Source organism: Staurois parvus, unplaced genomic scaffold (genome assembly GCF_062004578.1).
Source record: "Staurois parvus isolate SC_StPar_1 unplaced genomic scaffold, SC_StPar_1.0 ptg000291l, whole genome shotgun sequence".
NCBI lineage: Eukaryota > Metazoa > Chordata > Amphibia > Anura > Ranidae > Staurois > Staurois parvus.
This window is the reverse complement of record NW_028318087.1, coordinates 375427-395146: the sequence shown is the minus strand read 5'-3', so window position 1 is coordinate 395146 and position 19720 is coordinate 375427. Positions and strand designations below refer to the sequence as shown.

At 40.3% G+C, this 19720-nt stretch overlaps 1 protein-coding gene across 1 annotated transcript in view; it reads right to left on the bottom strand.

The window, feature by feature from the left end:
* MAT1A (methionine adenosyltransferase 1A) overlaps positions 1-19720 on the bottom strand; it is a 68084-nt gene that overhangs the window by 33356 nt on the left and 15008 nt on the right. The window contains exons 2-4 of the mRNA XM_089682482.1: positions 3081-3158; positions 290-412; positions 59-171 (exon numbers count right to left, since the gene is read on the bottom strand). Coding sequence (XP_089538608.1) covers positions 59-171; positions 290-412; positions 3081-3158 — 314 coding nt within the window. The remainder of the gene's footprint in view (positions 1-58; positions 172-289; positions 413-3080; positions 3159-19720) is intronic.

Sequence of the window (19720 nt, the reverse complement as noted above, 5' to 3'; positions counted from 1 at the left end):
TGTTGTAGCTTGCATAGTTAGTTTAGGATTGATAGCAACAATAAGTACACTATAGTACCTGATCACCAGCTCCAATATCTTCTTCTCTACGATCTAAATGTACACCTTGAGCAATATCTGGAGACTGCTGTTCCAGAGCTACAAGCACATTGCATGTCTTATAGTCAAAACCTACATAAATGAAACAATATATCTTTGAGTGTTTTTATCATACATACAGTATAAAAAAAACAAAGAATGTCAGTAATATTGAAGATATTTTGGGTCAGGGAATATATTGCTTTCTAACCTTTTTCAGAGTCATCATATCCAATGTATTTGATGGTGTCACGAACCACTTTCTGGTAGTCTACAACAGCTCGGGATGTAATTTCACCGCAGAGCAATACCATTCCAGTTTTACATACAGTCTCTGGAAGACAATGAGTCACATTTCATCACTTCAAGTTGCTTAATATTTGTGGTTTATATATTATACAATACAATTACCAGTCATAACAACATCATCCTGGCAAATAAAATGTTCAAACCTGACCCCAGTGAAGAATATCTAAGACAACAGCTGCTGAAGTGGCACCTTGTATTGGAGCTATTCTTAACCACTAGCCTACAGGGCACTTATACCCCCTTCCTGCCCTGGCCAATTTCCAGCTTTCAGCGCTGTCGCAATTTGAGTGACAATTGCGCGGTCATTTTTTTGTGACAGATAGAGCTTTATTTTGGTGGTATTTAATCACCTCTGGGTTTTTTATTTTTTCTTAAACAAACCAAAAACCACTGAAAATTTCTGAGAAAAATTTTCTTAGTTTTTGTTATAAAATTTTGTAAATAACTGATTTTTCTCCTTCACTGATGTGCGCTAATGAGGCTGCAGTGATGGGCAATGATAGGCTGCAATGAAGGACACTGATAGGTGGCACTGATGGGTACTGATGAGGAGGCACTGGTAGGTGGCACTGATGGGCATTGACAGGCATCATTGATGGGCACTGAAAGGCAGCACTGATACATGGCACTGATAGGCAGCACTGACTGGCACTGATAGGCGGCACTGACTGGCACTGTTAGGCGGCACCGACAGGCACTGATAGGTGGCACTGATGCGCACTGGTAGGCAGCACTGACTGGCACTGATAGGTGGCACTGATTGGCAGCACTGATAGGTGGCACTGATTGGCATTGATGGGTGACACTGAAAGGCAGCTCAGATGGGCACTGATATGTGGCATTGATGTGCACTGGTAGGCACTGATATGTGGCATTGATGTGGCACTGATGCGCACTGGCACGAGGCACTGATGAGCACTGACACAAGGCACTGATGGACACTGACAGGTGGCACTGCTGGGGCTACACAGAACATCAGGGCACACTGATCATCAGTGCTCTGATGATCTGTGTACATGTCCCCTCACACAGCTGATCGCATGACCGAGCCAACATCTTCGGCTCTTTCTGTGATCGGTGATCCGCTGTGTTTGAGGGACACAGTGCACCGCCGATTGCAGCGCTGCGCGCTCCCTAAGCCGCGCATGCATGGTTAGAATGGGAGGACGTCATATGACGTACTCCCAGAACGAGAGAACCGCCTTGCATCCATCATATTACTATATGCCGGGAGGAAGGTGGTTAAAGTGTTACTAAACCCACAACAGTAAAATCAGTCTGTATATGCAGTAAAGCATGCATGTTACACTCACTGTGGAACCTAAGGGGTTAATCCTCTGCATTTTAGATTGTAAACTTTAACAAGCAGGGCCCTCTGAATCCTACTGTATTATTTGCATTGTAAATGTACTGTCTGCCCTTATGTTGTAAAGTGCTCCGTAAACTGTTGATGCTATATAAATCCTGAATAATAATAATAACAATAATAATAATACTAAATTGTGTAAAAAAGCTGTTTGATCCTGTTTTCTCTGATCCTCCCCTTCTTCCAATGTCCCCTCTTATCTCCTGATAAGACATATGTGTGAAGACACTGCACATGTTCAGTTTGGTGTGTAATGCTAGAGAGTTTTTTTTTTCCTTGGGAGGGTGCATGTGATCAGCACAGGGCCAAAGAACACTGTCCAGACAGAGGTCAGGGATTCTGCATCCTCCTAGAGCAGAATGAAAACTCCTCCCACAAACTTTAACCATTGCTCTGCTGGACACTGATAGAAGTCATAAGACTGCTCTAACTGCCGATGAGAAAAGGTATTTATCAGTTTATATTTACTAAAATAATTGCATTTCCATGTTGTGTGTACTGTGGGAGATCAGATATAGTGAATGCAGGGTCCTTGGTTTAGTAACACTTTAACTTTTACAGGAAAAGTTTTGCATTCCATTTCAGTAGCCTACATCTTGGGATCTGCAAATAATTTTGACATGTGCTGAAGGGATCCGTTGCTTATGTATTTTTTAAATAAATGCTGAGCCTGAATTGGCCCAGTAAAGACAGATTCACTTCAAAAGTATTAAAGTGAATCTAAAGTGAAAAAGTTAAGATTTGCCATGTTATAGGGAACATTAAGAAAAGTTAGTCATGGATATATTATATTGTAAATCGCTGCGCAAACTGTTGGCGCTATATAAATCTTGTATATTAATAATAATAATAATAATAATCATAATAATATAGAATCAGCTTCAGGGAGACCCCAGGCAATACTAGTAACTAGTGATGGGCTGAACCCCCCTGTTCAGTTTGTGGTCGAACATTCGAACCTACCGAAAGTTCAACCGCGAACTTCGAACAGGTTCAATTTACTGTGCGGTATCTTACCATATCTGAGTATGCGGTAAGATACGACTCAGTTACTAAAATACCACATGGGTTATATTATTAGGTGATGCAGTATTTTAGTAGTGAAACATTCATTCATGTTTCAGCTGTCAGCGGGGTTCCCTGCTGACAGCTGAATGTCACAAGAAATATCGGCGTTGCCCGACAATTACATTTTTTTTGTAAATGGCATAGGGTCCCTCCTCCCATCTATACCAAGCCCTTTGGGTCCAGTATGGCTTTTAAGGGGAACCTCCCACATCACATGACACTTTCTAATGAAGCTATCAATGCAATGAACACTACTTACCACAAGCAACCTTAGCATCGGGATCTTGCCGTAGATGAGCGTCTAGAACAGCATCACTTATCTGATCACAGATCTTGTCTGCAGAAAGAAAATGTGATATGGAGAATACAACGAGAGCAATTTGTCAATCAAAATGACCAGTTATAACTCTGAAGCAATATAGTCGCCTCTTGAGAGTTACAAAGTGAACTTATCACCAGGGGAGTATATCTACACAGTGACATGTTTTATATGGAAATCAATAATTTTTGGTGAAGGTCTAGCCTATTTGCTTTGATCGAATATTTAATCTGAAAATAGTAATGGAAAAGTAATAATAATATGACATGCTGTGGTGTTGTGTTGACATGTCGATGTTAAAGCACAGATGGCTTTCTATTGGTACAAAATAAATACTCCTAGGTTGCTGGGGTGAGCAGCCAACAGATTTCGTGTCCTGTCAATTATCCAGGATTGGACAATACAAACAGTATGGGAGCTTTTCAGACAGGCTTCAGGGATGATGTGAATGACCTATAGGTATGCCAGCTAGTTTGGGCATGTTACAAAACTTACTAACAGAAGCATTTCTTTTTCAGTAGGGTCCCATATGTGCACCACTGTATTTGTGCTGCAAGTGCGCTCCCAGGTCAAGGACTGAGCTCTCACCAAGAACCCCAGATCTCATACTAATGATCAGGAACCGGGTGTCCCAGTTACAGATCATCTGATCGCTGTGATAGTCTGATGGGCTATCACACTGATCACAGAGTGTTTTCTTCTCTTGAATGAAGATCTACTTTAATTATAGTTACATAGTTAGTCTGGCTGAAAAAAGACAAAAATCCATCCATTTCAACCATAAAAAAAAAAAAGTTATAATCCTATACCCACAGTTGATCCAGAGGAAGGCAAAATCCCCAGCAAAGCATGATCCAATTTGCTCCTGCAGGGAATAAAATTCCTTCCTCATCCCCCGAGAGACAATCGGATATTCCCTGGATCAACTTTACCTATAAATGTTAGTATCCAGTTATATTCTGTGTATCTAAGAAAGAATCCAGGCCTTTTTTAAAGCAATTCACTGAGCTGGCCAGAAACAATTCTTGAGGGAGTCTATTCCACATTTTCACAGCTCTCACTGTGAAGAAACCTTTCCGGGTTTGGAGATTACATTTCTTTCCTCCAGACATAAAGAATGCCCACTTGTCCTCTGTGAGGACCTCAGGGTGAATAGCTGTACACCGAGTTCACTATATGAACCACTGATGCATTTTGATCATATCCCCTCTTAATCTCTTCTTCTCAAGAGAGAATAAACTCAGTTCCTCTAATCTTTCCTCATAGCTGATCTCCTCCATGCCTCGTATCAGTTTGGTTGCCCTTCTCTGTACTCTCTCCAGTTCCCCAGTGTTCTTTTTGTGAATTGGTGCCCAAAACTGAACTGCATATTCCAGATGAGGTCTTACTAATGATTTGTACAGGGGTAATATTATATCTCTCTCTCTGGAGTCTATACCTCTTTTAATACAAGAGAGGATTTTGCTCGCTTTAGAAACTGCAGCTTGGCATTGCATGCCATTATTAAGCTTGTGATCAGAACACCCAGATCCTTCTCTACCATTGATTGTGGGGTTGTATGTTTTCCTCTGTACAAGCTGAAGAATAAAATTTGATCAACCTGTGAAACTACGCAACTAACTATGGAATACACATCTACAAAAAGTTCATTCAACAGGCTTTAACTTTTTCCCTTTTTGTGAACCAGCATAGCATTATCTTCAAGCAGCAAGCATCTATGATACTTGAATATTATTAGTGTGAGAAGAAAATCCATATGAATATGTGATAACTGGGAAAAAGACACACATAAGTGTTATTTCCCTTTAAGAGCATTCGTCAGAAAGTAAGGTGTATTTTTTTTACATTTCAGTGGCAAGTTTAATTTTTATCAAAGGAACTCATGTATAATTTCACTATGTGAAGGTTATCATAACAGGGCATGATAACCTTGTTTTCATAACAAGTGCCTATTGTAACTCAGTAGAACTGATGAAGTCTGATGCAATATAAAGCTTGTGTAATTCTGTTCTTTTCTCTGTCGATGATGTTTATACTGTGTTTAATGACATTTCAAGATGCCCACAAATGAAAGAATTACAATGGTAAGTATTCTGAGCTGACAGCAAGACTATCTGCAATAGAATATATTATTTGTACTACGAATTCTAACAATGTTGAAAACTATCAATATAATTCAATTTACCAACCCAGAATACAATTTAATGATACTAAAGATTTCTAAACATTCATCTGAGAAATGGAAAGTCAATGGAGTATGACCATATAAGTCTGATAAATTCAGAATCCCAAAGTCAGGGAACAACTTGATTGGAGAATCGTACTGAAAATTTGATTTGCTGGAAATGAACATCTGTCTTGCAATTATGAATTTTTACATTTTAGGCCCCTTTCACACGGAAGTTCTGATTGGGTCTGCCTGTCCGTTTTTCAGGTGGACCTGATCAGACCATCCATTCTCCTCTATGGAGAGGCGGATGAAAACGGACACGAGTCCATTTACACCTGCCTGCATCCAATCTGCTAAAAACAGACAGATGGGGGATCCATTCCCCATCCACCTAACGGAACTGATCAGTTTACAGTTGCATGTAAACAGGCGGTCCATTTACATCTGACCTCCCATAGAGGACAGTGGGCTCTATCCGTGTCTGCTCTGCATAAGTGGAGCAGACACAAACCTGTCATCTGCCTGCTCCGCGGTGATCAGTGGACAGATCCCCGCAGCCAAAGTCTGCCCCTTGTGAAAGGGGCCTAATAGTAGCAAGTGCTTGCAGAGGCCTCTTTTATTTCTATTTCACATCATTCTTCTCCCTCCCTGGACATTGAATGCCCCTTGAAAAATGTGAGGAATGGGGATGCTAAAAAACTGAGAGAAATTAATTAATTCATTTGTGTTAATTGAGCCACTATCAGATTTTGTTTTCATTTACTCAGATTGCTCTTGGAGGACTTTTCAGGGGATATGAACAATTCATCTGGATGTGGAAACAATATATAGTATAATTTTTATTTTTTGGGTAGTAGAGAACAGCAGCATCCAGAGTAGATAGCAATGGGCACAGCAGTAGCAATGATGGACACAAAATAATTGTTACAAATCAATGTGCATATATACTTTTCCTTTAACGTGACATTGACTCTGTACCAAAATGTTTCCACAAGGCTTACCTGTAAAAAGATGAATGTAAATACTCATCTTTCATGCTGCCTGTGCTGCTGAACATTGCTCTGATCCTGAGAAATGATCCCACAAAATCTGTTGGGAAACAACACTTCCAAAAGTGTAGATCTCTGTGGCCCCCTGCTGCTCTTCTCCTGATGACCTACTTGTCACTGCTGTATCATGTGTTGAGTGGAGGTCAGAGGAAGGTACCAATGAGAGCTGCGGAGACCACTCCTGGAAGTGTTTGTTCACCAGAATACTTCAGGGGATTCATTGCCAGGAAGCAGTGTAGCGGGCCAGAAGTAAGGTCATATTTTTACAAGTATGACCTTGTTGGGATGTTTTGAATTGGGGACAGGGTTGCTTTAAGCAAAGTCACTAGTGGCAGTCAACAGTAATAGAAAAGCCCATCACAGAAGCCAAAATCTTATGGTCAATAATTGAAACAGGAAGGTGTATACCTTTGTAAGGATGTTTTGATATAGCAACATAGTTGCTTTAAGCAAATGGAACAGCAACCACTGGTGGCAATCAGCAGAGATGGATAGACCTGTAATGGATCACATAAGGAAAAATCTTTATGGCCAGTAGTTGTAGAAGAAAGGATTAGAACCCTTCTCTGCTGTATTAGGATCCTTCGTAATATGATGTGGTTCATCCAAACTGACTGCCAATTTATCTAAAAATTTGCCATTACCCTTACCAACCCTAGACCTCAGAGATGCCTCATAACATGCAGAAGTTGCTGTAGCAACTGGCATTCCATATAAATCACAAGATGCAGCGCTATAAACTAAAACATATATGCATGAATCAAAGAATCAGTCATAAATGACTGAACAGTTAAAAGTTCATATAATAGGTGACTTTAGTGCTCTCTTCTACTTCATATCCTCCTGGTGGTCAGGCGTTTGTGCAAAATAGTGCTAAAGAAGTGCACACTCACCAGAACGCACAAGTATATGAGCGTTTAATATAGATTCCCCTTTAGGATCATCAACTGGACACGATGTGATATTAAGACCACCTCCTTCCAGAGCTCCTAGATGTTCCTGTATAATCCCTTGTTAGGTGATCCGCGGACTTCTCCTTAGGATCGGTATACGATTCGTACCCCGCAAAGAGATGGGTGACTAAAATGGGTACGTCCAGTGATAAAGATGACCGCCGGAGCTCCACGATGCTCCGGCGGTATGACGTCACGGCGTTCCTGGCTCCTCCTACGCGTTTCGTGCACACGCACGTCGTCTGGGGGGATATGCCACTGAACGCCGAGCCGTGCGACGTCCATTTATATGCTAGGCGCATGCGCATTGGAAAGGCGCCATTATTTTGGAGTCTAACCACGGACAACCGGATCTTCATACCGGCGCCATTTTCCATTAGTTTTACGTGCTAATATCACCGCAATATGTATACTCGGCTGGTTGTCATTCCCAAACATCTCACTATGATCCTATAGTATCTTCTAATCGATGTTTCCGACCTACAAGCCGATTAATATACAATTTGCTCTATGTGATAATAAGGTAAGTATATTTCCAATTAGCCAAAAATGAAATAAGAATCAAAATCGCCTTGTATATATGGCACTAGCATATAAACCACTTGCCAGAATATATATTAAATGTACTGTTCATTAAAATACATATTAAATATAAGTCAAACATTCCTAATGTTGTGCAATTAAAACAATGGACTACCATGGGTCCTTGCTAAAATATAGGTTATAAAATGGTATGTAAAATGTTACAGTATAGACCAATCAATAACAGTGGATTATTATAAATGGCACATAAAGATTCTCTAGAAGGGGAAATAAATATATCAAGCCAACAACATCATATCCTATTCTCTTAGTATATTTTACACAGCCCATAAAGTTTTAGCTATTATTAATGAAACAATTAAGATCTATATCTATATTGTGACCTTTGGGCTGCAAGGTTTGGAGTTCATATATCCAACGTGTTTCAAGCTGTGAAACTTTCCGTATTTTATTTACCCCCCTCCAGTGGGGTTGTACAGTATCTATCCCAACGAATTTCAGGGTTGATGGATCATTATTATGTTTACATTTGAAGTGATAAGACAATGAATGATCTTTATATCCCTTTTTGATATTACTGATATGTTCTCTCAGTCTATCACGTAGACGTCTGGTAGTACGCCCCACATACTGGAGTTTGCAAGAACATTCAAGGAGATATACTACATTTTTACTATAGCAGGTTATACATTTGTCTATTTTGTATGATCTCCCTGTAGTACATGAAGAAAAGGTGAATAATTTCTGTCTCCTTACGTTATTCGTCTTGCAAATAACGCACTTATTACAAGGAAAGAAACCTTTTATGTTTGGTGCAAAGGTAATCTTATCTGGGGGGTCAGTAACGTTCGGTGCTAATCAATGTCTTAACGTAATGGCTTTCTTGTATATAACTTCAGGTTTCACTGGGAGGATTTTAGAGAGGATAGGGTCCGCCATCAACACATTCCAATTTTTGTTAATAATGTGTTTGATGGCTCTATGCTGTGTAGAATATGTAGTTAAAAACGGACAAGACAAAGACCTATTGGTTGTTCTTTTTTCCTCCAATAGTGCGTTTCTATCTAGATTGGCCACTTGTTGTATGGTGTCATCCATATTATGTTGGGAATATCCTTATATTATGGAAAAAGGATGTTTCATTAATAATAGCTAAAACTTTATGGGCTGTGTAAAATATACTAAGAGAATAGGATATGATGTTGTTGGCTTGATATATTTATTTCCCCTTCTAGAGAATCTTTATGTGCCATTTATAATAATCCACTGTTATTGATTGGTCTATACTGTAACATTTTACATACCATTTTATAACCTATATTTTAGCAAGGACCCATGGTAGTCCATTGTTTTAATTGCACAACATTAGGAATGTTTGACTTATATTTAATATGTATTTTAATGAACAGTACATTTAATATATATTCTGGCTAGTGCCATATATACAAGGCGATTTTGATTCTTATTTCATTTTTGGCTAATTGGAAATATACTTACCTTATTATCACATAGAGCAAATTGTATATTAATCGGCTTGTAGGTCGGAAACATCGATTAGAAGATACTATAGGATCATAGTGAGATGTTTGGGAATGACAACCAGCCGAGTATACATATTGCGGTGATATTAGCACGTAAAACTAATGGAAAATGGCGCCGGTATGAAGATCCGGTTGTCCGTGGTTAGACTCCAAAATAATGGCGCCTTTCCAATGCGCATGCGCCTAGCATATAAATGGACGTCGCACGGCTCGGCGTTCAGTGGCATATCCCCCCAGACGACGTGCGTGTGCACGAAACGCGTAGGAGGAGCCAGGAACGCCGTGACGTCATACCGCCGGAGCATCGTGGAGCTCCGGCGGTCATCTTTATCACTGGACGTACCCATTTTAGTCACCCATCTCTTTGCGGGGTACGAATCGTATACCGATCCTAAGGAAAAGTCCGCGGATCACCTAACAAGGGATTATACAGGAACATCTAGGAGCTCTGGAAGGAGGTGGTCTTAATATCACATCGTGTCCAGTTGATGATCCTAAAGGGGAATCTATATTAAACGCTCATATACTTGTGCGTTCTGGTGAGTGTGCACTTCTTTAGCACTATTTTGCACAAACGCCTGACCACCAGGAGGATATGAAGTAGAAGAGAGCACTAAAGTCACCTATTATATGAACTTTTAACTGTTCAGTCATTTATGACTGATTCTTTGATTCATGCATATATGTTTTAGTTTATAGCGCTGCATCTTGTGATTTATATTGTTTTGAGGGTGTATGGTACCTAATGTTCAGCTGCTATCTCATAGATGCACTCGTATTTATTCTTTTTGATTTAACTGGCATTCCATGCCCATGGTCATGTAGTCTATGTATAGAAAATTTGTAAGGTTTCTTGACTCTGCTGAGACTGAATTGTATCTGGACCTACTGGTAACGTGCAACAACTTCTGGGAAGATGACTGGATCAAGAAGGCCACAGTTAGATAAAATTAATTTAAAAAAATTGACCTATCAATAGTAAGATCCAATGCATTCTGGGTTTTTTCGTAGTTACTTTTGATTGATATGTATTTTTGTTTGAACCAAACACAGCTACACAATTTTTTAGCTGTGCAACAGCAACCCCCTTTTCATCCACCCTTTTCTATCCCCACACCAAATGGTAGCCTTCAGTTATGTGCTGAGGTATATGCTGTATATGGGGGATGTGTATTCACTTTTCCCCTGTTAATGGGCTACCTCAGAAAGAAGAATAGCTGTTTTCTAAATGATAAAATGCTAGGGATGAAGGCAAGGCCTGCCAATATTTAGACAAATGCATGTAAGAAGGCAAAAAGGTACAAATCACTGTAGTGTGGATCACTCTCTATAAACTTGAACCTCAGACAAAGTGGCCACCATTAGCTCTGATTCATATGTATCTGTTTGACCAGAGGAAGAGTGCAGAACTTAGAAACATTTGAGCAGTCTAGGGGCAGAACACCATGACACACAGGGGTTGATTTACTAACACTGGTGCACTCAGAATGTGGTGCAGCTGTGCATGATAGTCAGTTTCTAACCTCAAAGCAAAAACAAACGACTAGGCGCTAATGCCCTTAACAAACTCTGGGTAAACAAGAGTGAAGGAAGGACAGGCAATCCCACAGCTGCTCCAATGACCATTGGGAATATGTAGTCAAAAGAAAAGTATAAAAAAATCAGAGAGCTCGTGGCGAATGTCCAGAGTAAAGAACAATAATGTTCATGACCAGTAGACAATATAAAACAGTTTAATGGAGCAATAAAAACAAGAATCACCATAAGGATGTATCCATGAATGGAGGTCATACAGGGATCGGTGCAAACCATAGGCTGGAGGAATGATGGGAGCGGCTTACTGTTTTGTAGACATAGCAATGGAGAGCCTGGATGGTGAGCTCTATAGATGGAAGGTGAGAGAGCCACAATAGATGGTGTACAGGTGTCCAAGGCCAGCAGTCTAAAGGAAACAAGAGGGATGAGAGGAGCAGGAGATCGCGCACTGGAAGTGATGTCACGGTGCACCAGAAGTGGCCTCAGTGGAACACAAGGAAGCCAGGGACAACCATCGAAAATCCACAGTAGGAAGGAGACCAATCGCAACAAGTTACCATGATGACGCGTTTCGCACGATATAGTGCTTTATCACAGTCCAGTTTCTATCCTCAGCTTGTTCAATTAAGCTTTGGCAAAAAAGAAGAAAAAAAAAAACCTTGGAAGCTGATTGGATTCTATGCAGAGCTGCACCAGAATTTGCACTATTCACTTTCAGTAAAGCAGCCCCACAAAGATGGTTTACATGCTAAGTACAAGTTCTACTTCCAGGTTAGAAACTGAAATGAACTGTGTAGTAAATGCCGGACAGACTAGGATTCAGTTTTATTTATTTAATTTGATTTCTTTGTGGAAATGATGCCTACATTTATTTGATGCCAGAAAGGCAATAAAGATGTTTAGATTCAAAGTTTAACCACTTGCCCTCCAAAGGATTTACCTCCCTTCCTGAACAGGCCATTTTTTGCAATACAGCGCTACGTTACTTTAACTGACAATTGTGCGGTCATGCAATACTGCATCCAAATTAAAAAGTCCTTATTTCCCACAAATGGAGCTTTCTTTTGGTGGTATTCGATCGCCTCTGCATTTTTATTTTTTTACGCTATAAACAAAAAAAGACCAACAATTTTGGGAAAAAACAATATTTTTGACATTTTGCTATTAAAGATGTCCAGTAAAAAAAATTTAAAAAACATTTTGAATACATGTAAATTAATTGGTTTACATGAAAGATATAGCATCTACAAATGGTGGTATATACTGTATACTGGAATTTAGTGTTTTATTTATATACTTGTAATGACGGCGATCTGTGACTTAGAGCAGGACTGCGGGACTGTGGGACTGCGGCGGGCATTCTGACATGGGGAAAACTGACTGTCACTGACATCCCCAGTGACACTAATACAGTGATCGGTGCTAATAAAAAGCACTGACACTGTACTAATGAGACTGGGCAGGAAGGGGTTAACATCTGGGGCGATCAAAGGGTTAACTGTGTGCTGTTTTATAGTGTGCTGTGTGTGTGTTTTACAGTGTAAACATATTGCTTTGTATTGCTCTGGGAAGAGATCTGTATTGTTTACATACAGACCTGTCCCCTGTCAGTGATACTCGCCGATCGCCGGGTGCCAGCGGGGAATCTCTGGCCGGGACCCGGTGATCGAAAGCTGAAGCCCCTACCCGGAAATGCAAAATCGTGTATATATACGTGATGTTTACTCTAACTACCTATACCAAAACCTTCCACTGAGCCAGCAAAAGAAAGGCTGCTATCAGTACAGTCAGTGGTGTATTTAGGTTTTGTGCTGCCCTAGGCAACACAAAAATTGGCGTACCCCCCTCCCCCCTGCTGAAAGAGCCTGACATTGACCAAGAACACACCTGCCTTCCACTTCCACTGCCCCCCATACACCAGCCACCATCCCTCATGGCGAGAGAGAGAAAGACACTCACCTTCACAGCTTCGGACATCCCCAGGAACGAGAGTCGGGCTGTACATACACCGTCATGAAAACCAAAGCATCTCTCGGAACCCACCTGGTCCCCATGCCGCGCGTGTCCCTTCTTCCATCCCTTTATCCAGGGGGCAGTGCTGCCCCCCTGAAAAATGCCACCCTAGGCAAATGCCTTGTTTGCCTTGTGGTAAATACACCCCTGAGTACAGTACCTTTCTCTCTGCATATTTTATTGATGCACTGAGCATTGTTATTTATAGGATAGATATAAGTTAGAATCATGCAGAAAAAAAATTGCACTCACAGAAGTTAAAACTATTTTATGCTTAGTTTGAATGTTTTTGGAAGAGTGAGTAAAATATGTGTATTCTTATTTGTAACACAGGTGCCTTAATCTCACGATAACATAAATGACTTATCAAAGGAAAGTGGACTCAGGTGGCTTTTTTCCCTAGATTTCCATGGACTATTGCCAGCTTTTATTGCATGGAAAGTTTCTGTGAAAGTGACGGAGAACCTGCTCTATTTATAACCCCTTCTCTTTTTACAAAGCCTCCACTGTCAACCCCTGCCTATCATACGGTGGTCACTGCAAACTAAAGCAGTAACCTCTGATTTCAAATTCTACTAAACTTGCTTGTCACTAGAAAGCACATCACATTTCTCTAAAATATTCTTTCTTTTTTTTTTTGAAGGATGTTGTTGGGCTTTCGAGCTACATAATATATAAGGCATACCGATCTAAAAATGTTGCTGATCTTACATTTCAAAGCTAAACAAAATCTGTGTTTGTTGTGTGTTGTCAGCTATAATACACTTTTCAAAAAAATTAACCACTTGCCCTCCAGAGTATTTACCCCCATTTCTGACCACGCCATTTTTATGCAATACAGCACTGTGTTATTTTAACTGACAATTGTGCGGTCATGCAATGCTGCACCCAAATGAAATTTACATCCTTTTTTTCCCCACAAATAGAGCTTTCTTTTGGTGGTATTTGATCACCTGTGCGGTTTTTATTTTTTGCACTATAAAAAAAAAGACCAACATGTGGTATACTTGGATTTTGCTAAAGTGTTTGACACAGTTCCCCACACACAGCTAATGTGTAAGGTAAAGTCTACAGGCTTGGAAAAATCTGTATGTGAATGGATAGAAAACTGGCTAAAAGATTCATAGTATCCAGTTATATTCTGTGTATCTAGGAAAGAATCCAGGCCTTTTTTAAAGCAATTCACTGAGCTGGCCAGAACCAACTCTTGAGGGAGTCTATTCCACATTTTCACAGCTCTCACTGTGGAGAAACCTTTCCAAATTCACTATATGGACCACTGATGTATTTATATATGTTGATCATATCCCCCCTTAATCTCTTCTCAAGAGAGAATCTTTCCTCATAGCTGAGCTCCTCCATGCCTCGTATCAGTTTGGTTGCCCTTCTCTGTACTTTCTCCAGTTCCCCAATGTTCTTTTTTGTGAATTGGTGCCCAAAACTGAACTGCATATTCCAGATGAGGTCTTACTAATGATTTGTACCGGGGTAATATGATATCTCTCTCTCTGGAGTCTATACCTCTTTTAATACAAGAGGGGATTTTGCTCACTTTAGAAACATTCCCATTGCCCGAGGGTCCGGGGTCAGTAGGGGGCCCCATGAGATGCCCCTGGTACCTTTTTCATAGGCTTTTTTGAGTTTGGGCAAGGACACAGGGGCCCCATGATCCCCTATTGCCCGGGGGCCCCATGAGTTGTCAGTCCGCCCCTGAACCTGTCTATGCCCCATGAATCTCTATGGGCCAAGAAGTGGCACTCAAGCAAAGTTTCATCCTCTGACATACTCTGATAGATACATGATTAAATGGATCAATTTAAACTCATTCATGTCAGTGTTCTATACCTACTTTATATATTCATTTAATTTTAGTTTTAAAATATAATGTTTTGTGTTTTTAAACATATTTTCACCTTTCTACTTTATTTTTTAAAACATTTTTAAATAGATATTATTTTTGTCAGGTAACTATAAACACCAGTTCACATGGAAATTCTCTGTTTATCTATTTATGACCAGCAGATTAAAATCTAGGTTTGATCCAGGTTTGGTAGGCTAATTGGCTCTGATTTGGCTCTAGCTCTAGGGTTTGGTTCAAATCCCAACCAAGGCACTATCTGAGTGGAGTTTGTATGTTCTCCCTGTGCCTGCGTGGGTTTTCCCTGAATACTCTGGGAATATCATGCTGGTAGGTTAACTGGCTCCTGTCTAAATTGGCCCTAGTATGTATAAATGTGAGTTAGGGACCTTAGATTGTAAGATCCTCGAGGGCAGGGACTAATGTGAATGTACAATATATATGTAAAGAGTTGTGTAAATAGTTGGCGGTATATAAATACCTGAAATAAAATAAATCTTAACTGTTTTGCATAACGAAGCTTGTTACAGAGCTCAAACTCAGATTACACTAAGATGAGTGAATTCCTCACCCTGCACCTCTCATTTGATTCTGTATGGCCCCATACAGAGCATCAGTTAGAAAAAGATAAACTAAAAGCGTGTAAGCAGGTGCAGTCTCTTCTCCACTGCAGGTGGCGCTCAAACCACAGCGGTATTGCAGTGGGAGAGGAAGTCAGAAAGAACTTGTAAGTCTATGGTTTCCCGGATCACTGGAAAGCGATCAGGTTGATTGTCACTATCCCATGTGACTCTAGCAGCCATCTTGGGTCAGGCAGAGTCTATTTAAGACCCTGACTCCAGGGCTTAGTGCACATTTTGCGAGTGTACAGTATAGGGACAGGTTACCTGTCTGTCAGGGAAAGTAAATAGTGGTAGGGAAAGGTTCCGGACAAGTAAGGATAAGATAATGGCACCCTATTCTTCCTAGGAATCCTCCCCATTGGGCCCAGACTGGCCAGGGCACATTCCGCCCTTGGAGACAGACGCTGTCTGTGCATCAGAATCTCCTCCACTCTACACCATTGCACAGAACTGTGAGTGTTCCCAGCTTGGTGCCTTCCTGCTGGGTTGTTTGTATCTTTGAGCCAATTTCTTTAGTTTTGTTAATTGTAAGAATGCTGCACCCACCCACAAGCAAACTGCTTCTACTGCACTCTTTCCTTAGAAAGCTTGTAATAAATGTTTATTTGTAAAATAGGGTTTTTATATAATTTATTAATATAATTTATATATAAGTTTATATATAAAGCATCTGTTTAAAAACATATGTTTAAAAAACAAAGGTTCTAAAAAATAAGATGTCCCACAAACCATCACTATTTCATTGTAAAGCAGAAGGATGGCAAAATAAAAAAAAAAATTTTGTGTATTCATTCAGTAAAAAAAAAAGTGTGGCCCATCTCTGTCTGCTGAAGCTTTTGTTAAAACAGTTTCTGCAGTTCACTTTCCCAGCTACCTCTGCTTCATCAGGAGTGGCCTCCCTAAGCTGCTAAGGGAAGGAAGCAGAGAAACTAATCTTCCCATGGCATGTCCAGAAACCTACAGTATTGTGGGAAATAGGGTTTAAGGGGGCTGTATCTGCACCTGAGCATGGAGAGTAGATGGACACTCCACTACAATGGCTGTATCTAGAGCACATGTGTCAAACACAAGGCCCGGGGGCCGAATCCAGCCCTACAGGCCATTTCATGTGGCCCTCGCACCTCTCCTGTAGCTGCAGCAACCCCCCCCCCCCCCTTGTCTCTGCCCCCATCTTGTCTCTGCAGTCGGCAGCAGAGAGTATTATCATTATTATTATACAGGATTTATATAGCGCCAACAGTTTGCGCAACACTTTGCAATATAAGGGAGACAGTACAATTACAATACATTTCAGTACAGAAGGAATAGGAGGGCCCTGCTCGTGGAGCTTACAATCTAAAAGAAGGGGGAGGTGATACAAAAGGTGATAGCTGCAGGGGATGATCTGGTGGAGGTGATTCAAGTACAGTTCTTAGGTGGAGGTGGGGTAGGCTTCCCTGAAGAAGTGAGTTTTCAAAGATCTACTAAAGGCAGACAGGGTGGGGGCTGACCGGACATGCTGTGGTAGGGAGTTCCAGAGGATGGGAGAGGCTCACGGACAGAACTCCTCCACCAGATCCATTACAGGCTGGAAAATGCAGGAACAGACAGCGACTGAAGTGCAAGCATTAGTACAGAACAACTCAGACAGATGTACCAGGAGAGGTTGGTGAGGGCAGAGATCTTAAATAGCTATAAAGCACAGGACAAATGAGATACAGGTGTAACAGGGAAAAACAGACCAACAAAATAGAAATAATACCCAATATGAGACTTTAAAGGGGCAAACACTCCAGACTCATCACCAGATTTTTCCCTCCTATTAAAAATAAAATCCTAACAATAAACTTCTCTTTTTTGCTCCTTTTTGCTTATTAACAATTTGTTGATATTTATGTGCCTTCTCCATTCCATTTTATTCCAGTGATGTGAATCAAGGGGAGAGGATAAATATTTGGATGAAACTTCTAGAAGGGTCCTTTGCTTGGATAGGATACCAGTGTAAAGTGCCTTTGCCCTTCTTCCAAAGGTCTTTGCCTGGAGAGGATCTCAGAATGAAGAAGGGCTTTTGTCTTGGGGGTCTGGACCGGGGCCTTAGGAATCTAAGTTGGCTTGTGGAAGGGGCCTAAAGAATCCAAGCAAGGGCATAAAAAGCTGCCTACCCAGGGGGTAGCATCTTCCAAGGAGTCTCCTGTGTTGTACTGTGTCCTAGAGAGCTCAGCTCAGCTGCTACCAGAAAACATTGCATGGAGATCTCTATCACCCAACAATTCAAGGTACATGACTATGCTGCTATACAGAATCAATGGCCAGGAATCTATTTAAAGGAGAAAGCACAGTCTGTCCATCAATGGTGACTACTACCAATATATTATGGTCACTGTAACATAATTGACTTCTTAAATACTTATCAAGGGCTTGTTTAATATTGGTATGCTACTACTGAGGATACTAGAGTCACCAGCAATTTGTTTACTGACATAGGAAGGCTTGATGAAGTTTTTGCTTTGCTTGTACCCCAACCCTCTCTCCATAAATTACTTGAGCAAATGAATGAACCTTTAGAACTAAAGTGACTGAAACCTGATTGTTGCCACTGCTCTGTCAGTGTATTGTTGTTGGATTCAGCTACATAGCAGATCACTATTGAGAAAGGCAGGAGAGGCTTTTAAAATTCCAAGAGCTCCTTGGGGGTAGATGTTACTTTTTCAAAATAAATACTAGTTGATCTTGCCAGAAAACTGGAGCTGTCCTGTGTCCTGTATCCAGTGCACTCTCCAGTCTTATCTCAGCATCATTAGCCCTGCACGGGTTACCCCTGTATATTAGAGAACACTTGCCCTTATGTTTACTCATTTTAACACACTTTTTTGTCCTAGGGTGGCAATGCTGGTTGTAAATACATACATCAGCGAGTATTAAAACAGGTTACAACAGCTGGACAGGACTGGTGATCACTATTTGGCCTCTTTTATTTTCGGTATATTCAAATATGGGCCTAAGCTGCCCATAGATGGATTGAAAATCATCCGATCCAGCAAGGACCAGCTAAATTTCAATCCATTTATGACTGCTCCACCCCAAGAGACGCTCTAATGATCAGCTTCTGTCAAAGAAAAATGTTGGAAAATTTTCATTTAATCAGTGCATATAGCCAATCAGCTGCAATGCTGATCAGTGTATTCTGACAAAGAAGGAGTTCCCGCTATCAAAATACAATACCACAGCAGGAAGGATTCCTTTATCCACTTTGCTTGTGTGGATGGGGAATCCATTTGGGTTTTTTTTGTTTCTTTGATCAGCATGGTAGCTGACAAAAAAAGGATAATAAAGTTCTATCTATGGCCAGCCTTATGCCTAGTACACACAATGCAAAAAACAGACACAAAATACAGCTTTTGGAGCGATCGTCCAATAATCTGATCGTTAGTACACAGTTTTCAAGAGCCGATCATGACAGTTCATGTGAATTTATCTGAAGGGCCAAGCATGAACATTTTTCTCCTAAGTTAAAAGAATGAACAATTTTCGTGTAATTAGTACAGTATTCATCCATAAAAAATCGAGTGACCAAGACCGTGCATGCTCAGAAATGAAATAATACATTACAACACAATACAATACATTCCATCATTGCAGGAGTTATATTCTGTCTTACGAGAATTTTCGGAACTCTAGTAACCTATCTATTTTCTCTAGTAGACTAGCATGCAAAAAGAAATAGACGATCATTCGTCCAATATTCTCATCGTGTCTACGAGGCTTTAGATACATGTTAAGCAGTATCCTGCTTTTTCGTTAGTCTGGAATTGTTCTTTTATAGAGTTGCTTTATTTTTCTGTTTTAAAATTATTTCCGAAGTATAAAATAATAAAGATATTTATCACCAACATTTATGTATATCTTTTTTTTGTCTTTTTTTTTTTTAAAAAAATGTTTCAAGGTACTCATGTTAGATGTTTTTCTATAGGACAGGAAAAACAGCATTTTTATGTGTATTTTAATTAAGTGTGGCCTTCACTTCAAAGTTGGATTTCTACATTTTGTTTGCTTTTTGATTCAAAATCAGGATTGTTTACTTTCTTTGATAAGACACCTACGTGCAAGACCTTTGTGTTCAGTAGTGTACATTCTTCATACTAGTAGTCCATTAAACTGCTGAAGCACACAATTTACAAGGCAGAAGAGTTCAAAAAAGTTAAAGAATATTGATGCATAGTGAGACAAGTATGTAAAAGTAACATATACAGTATCTTTTCAGCTTAACGTGTGAGTGGTCTCATTTAAAGAACGTTACCCCGACATTTCATATTCC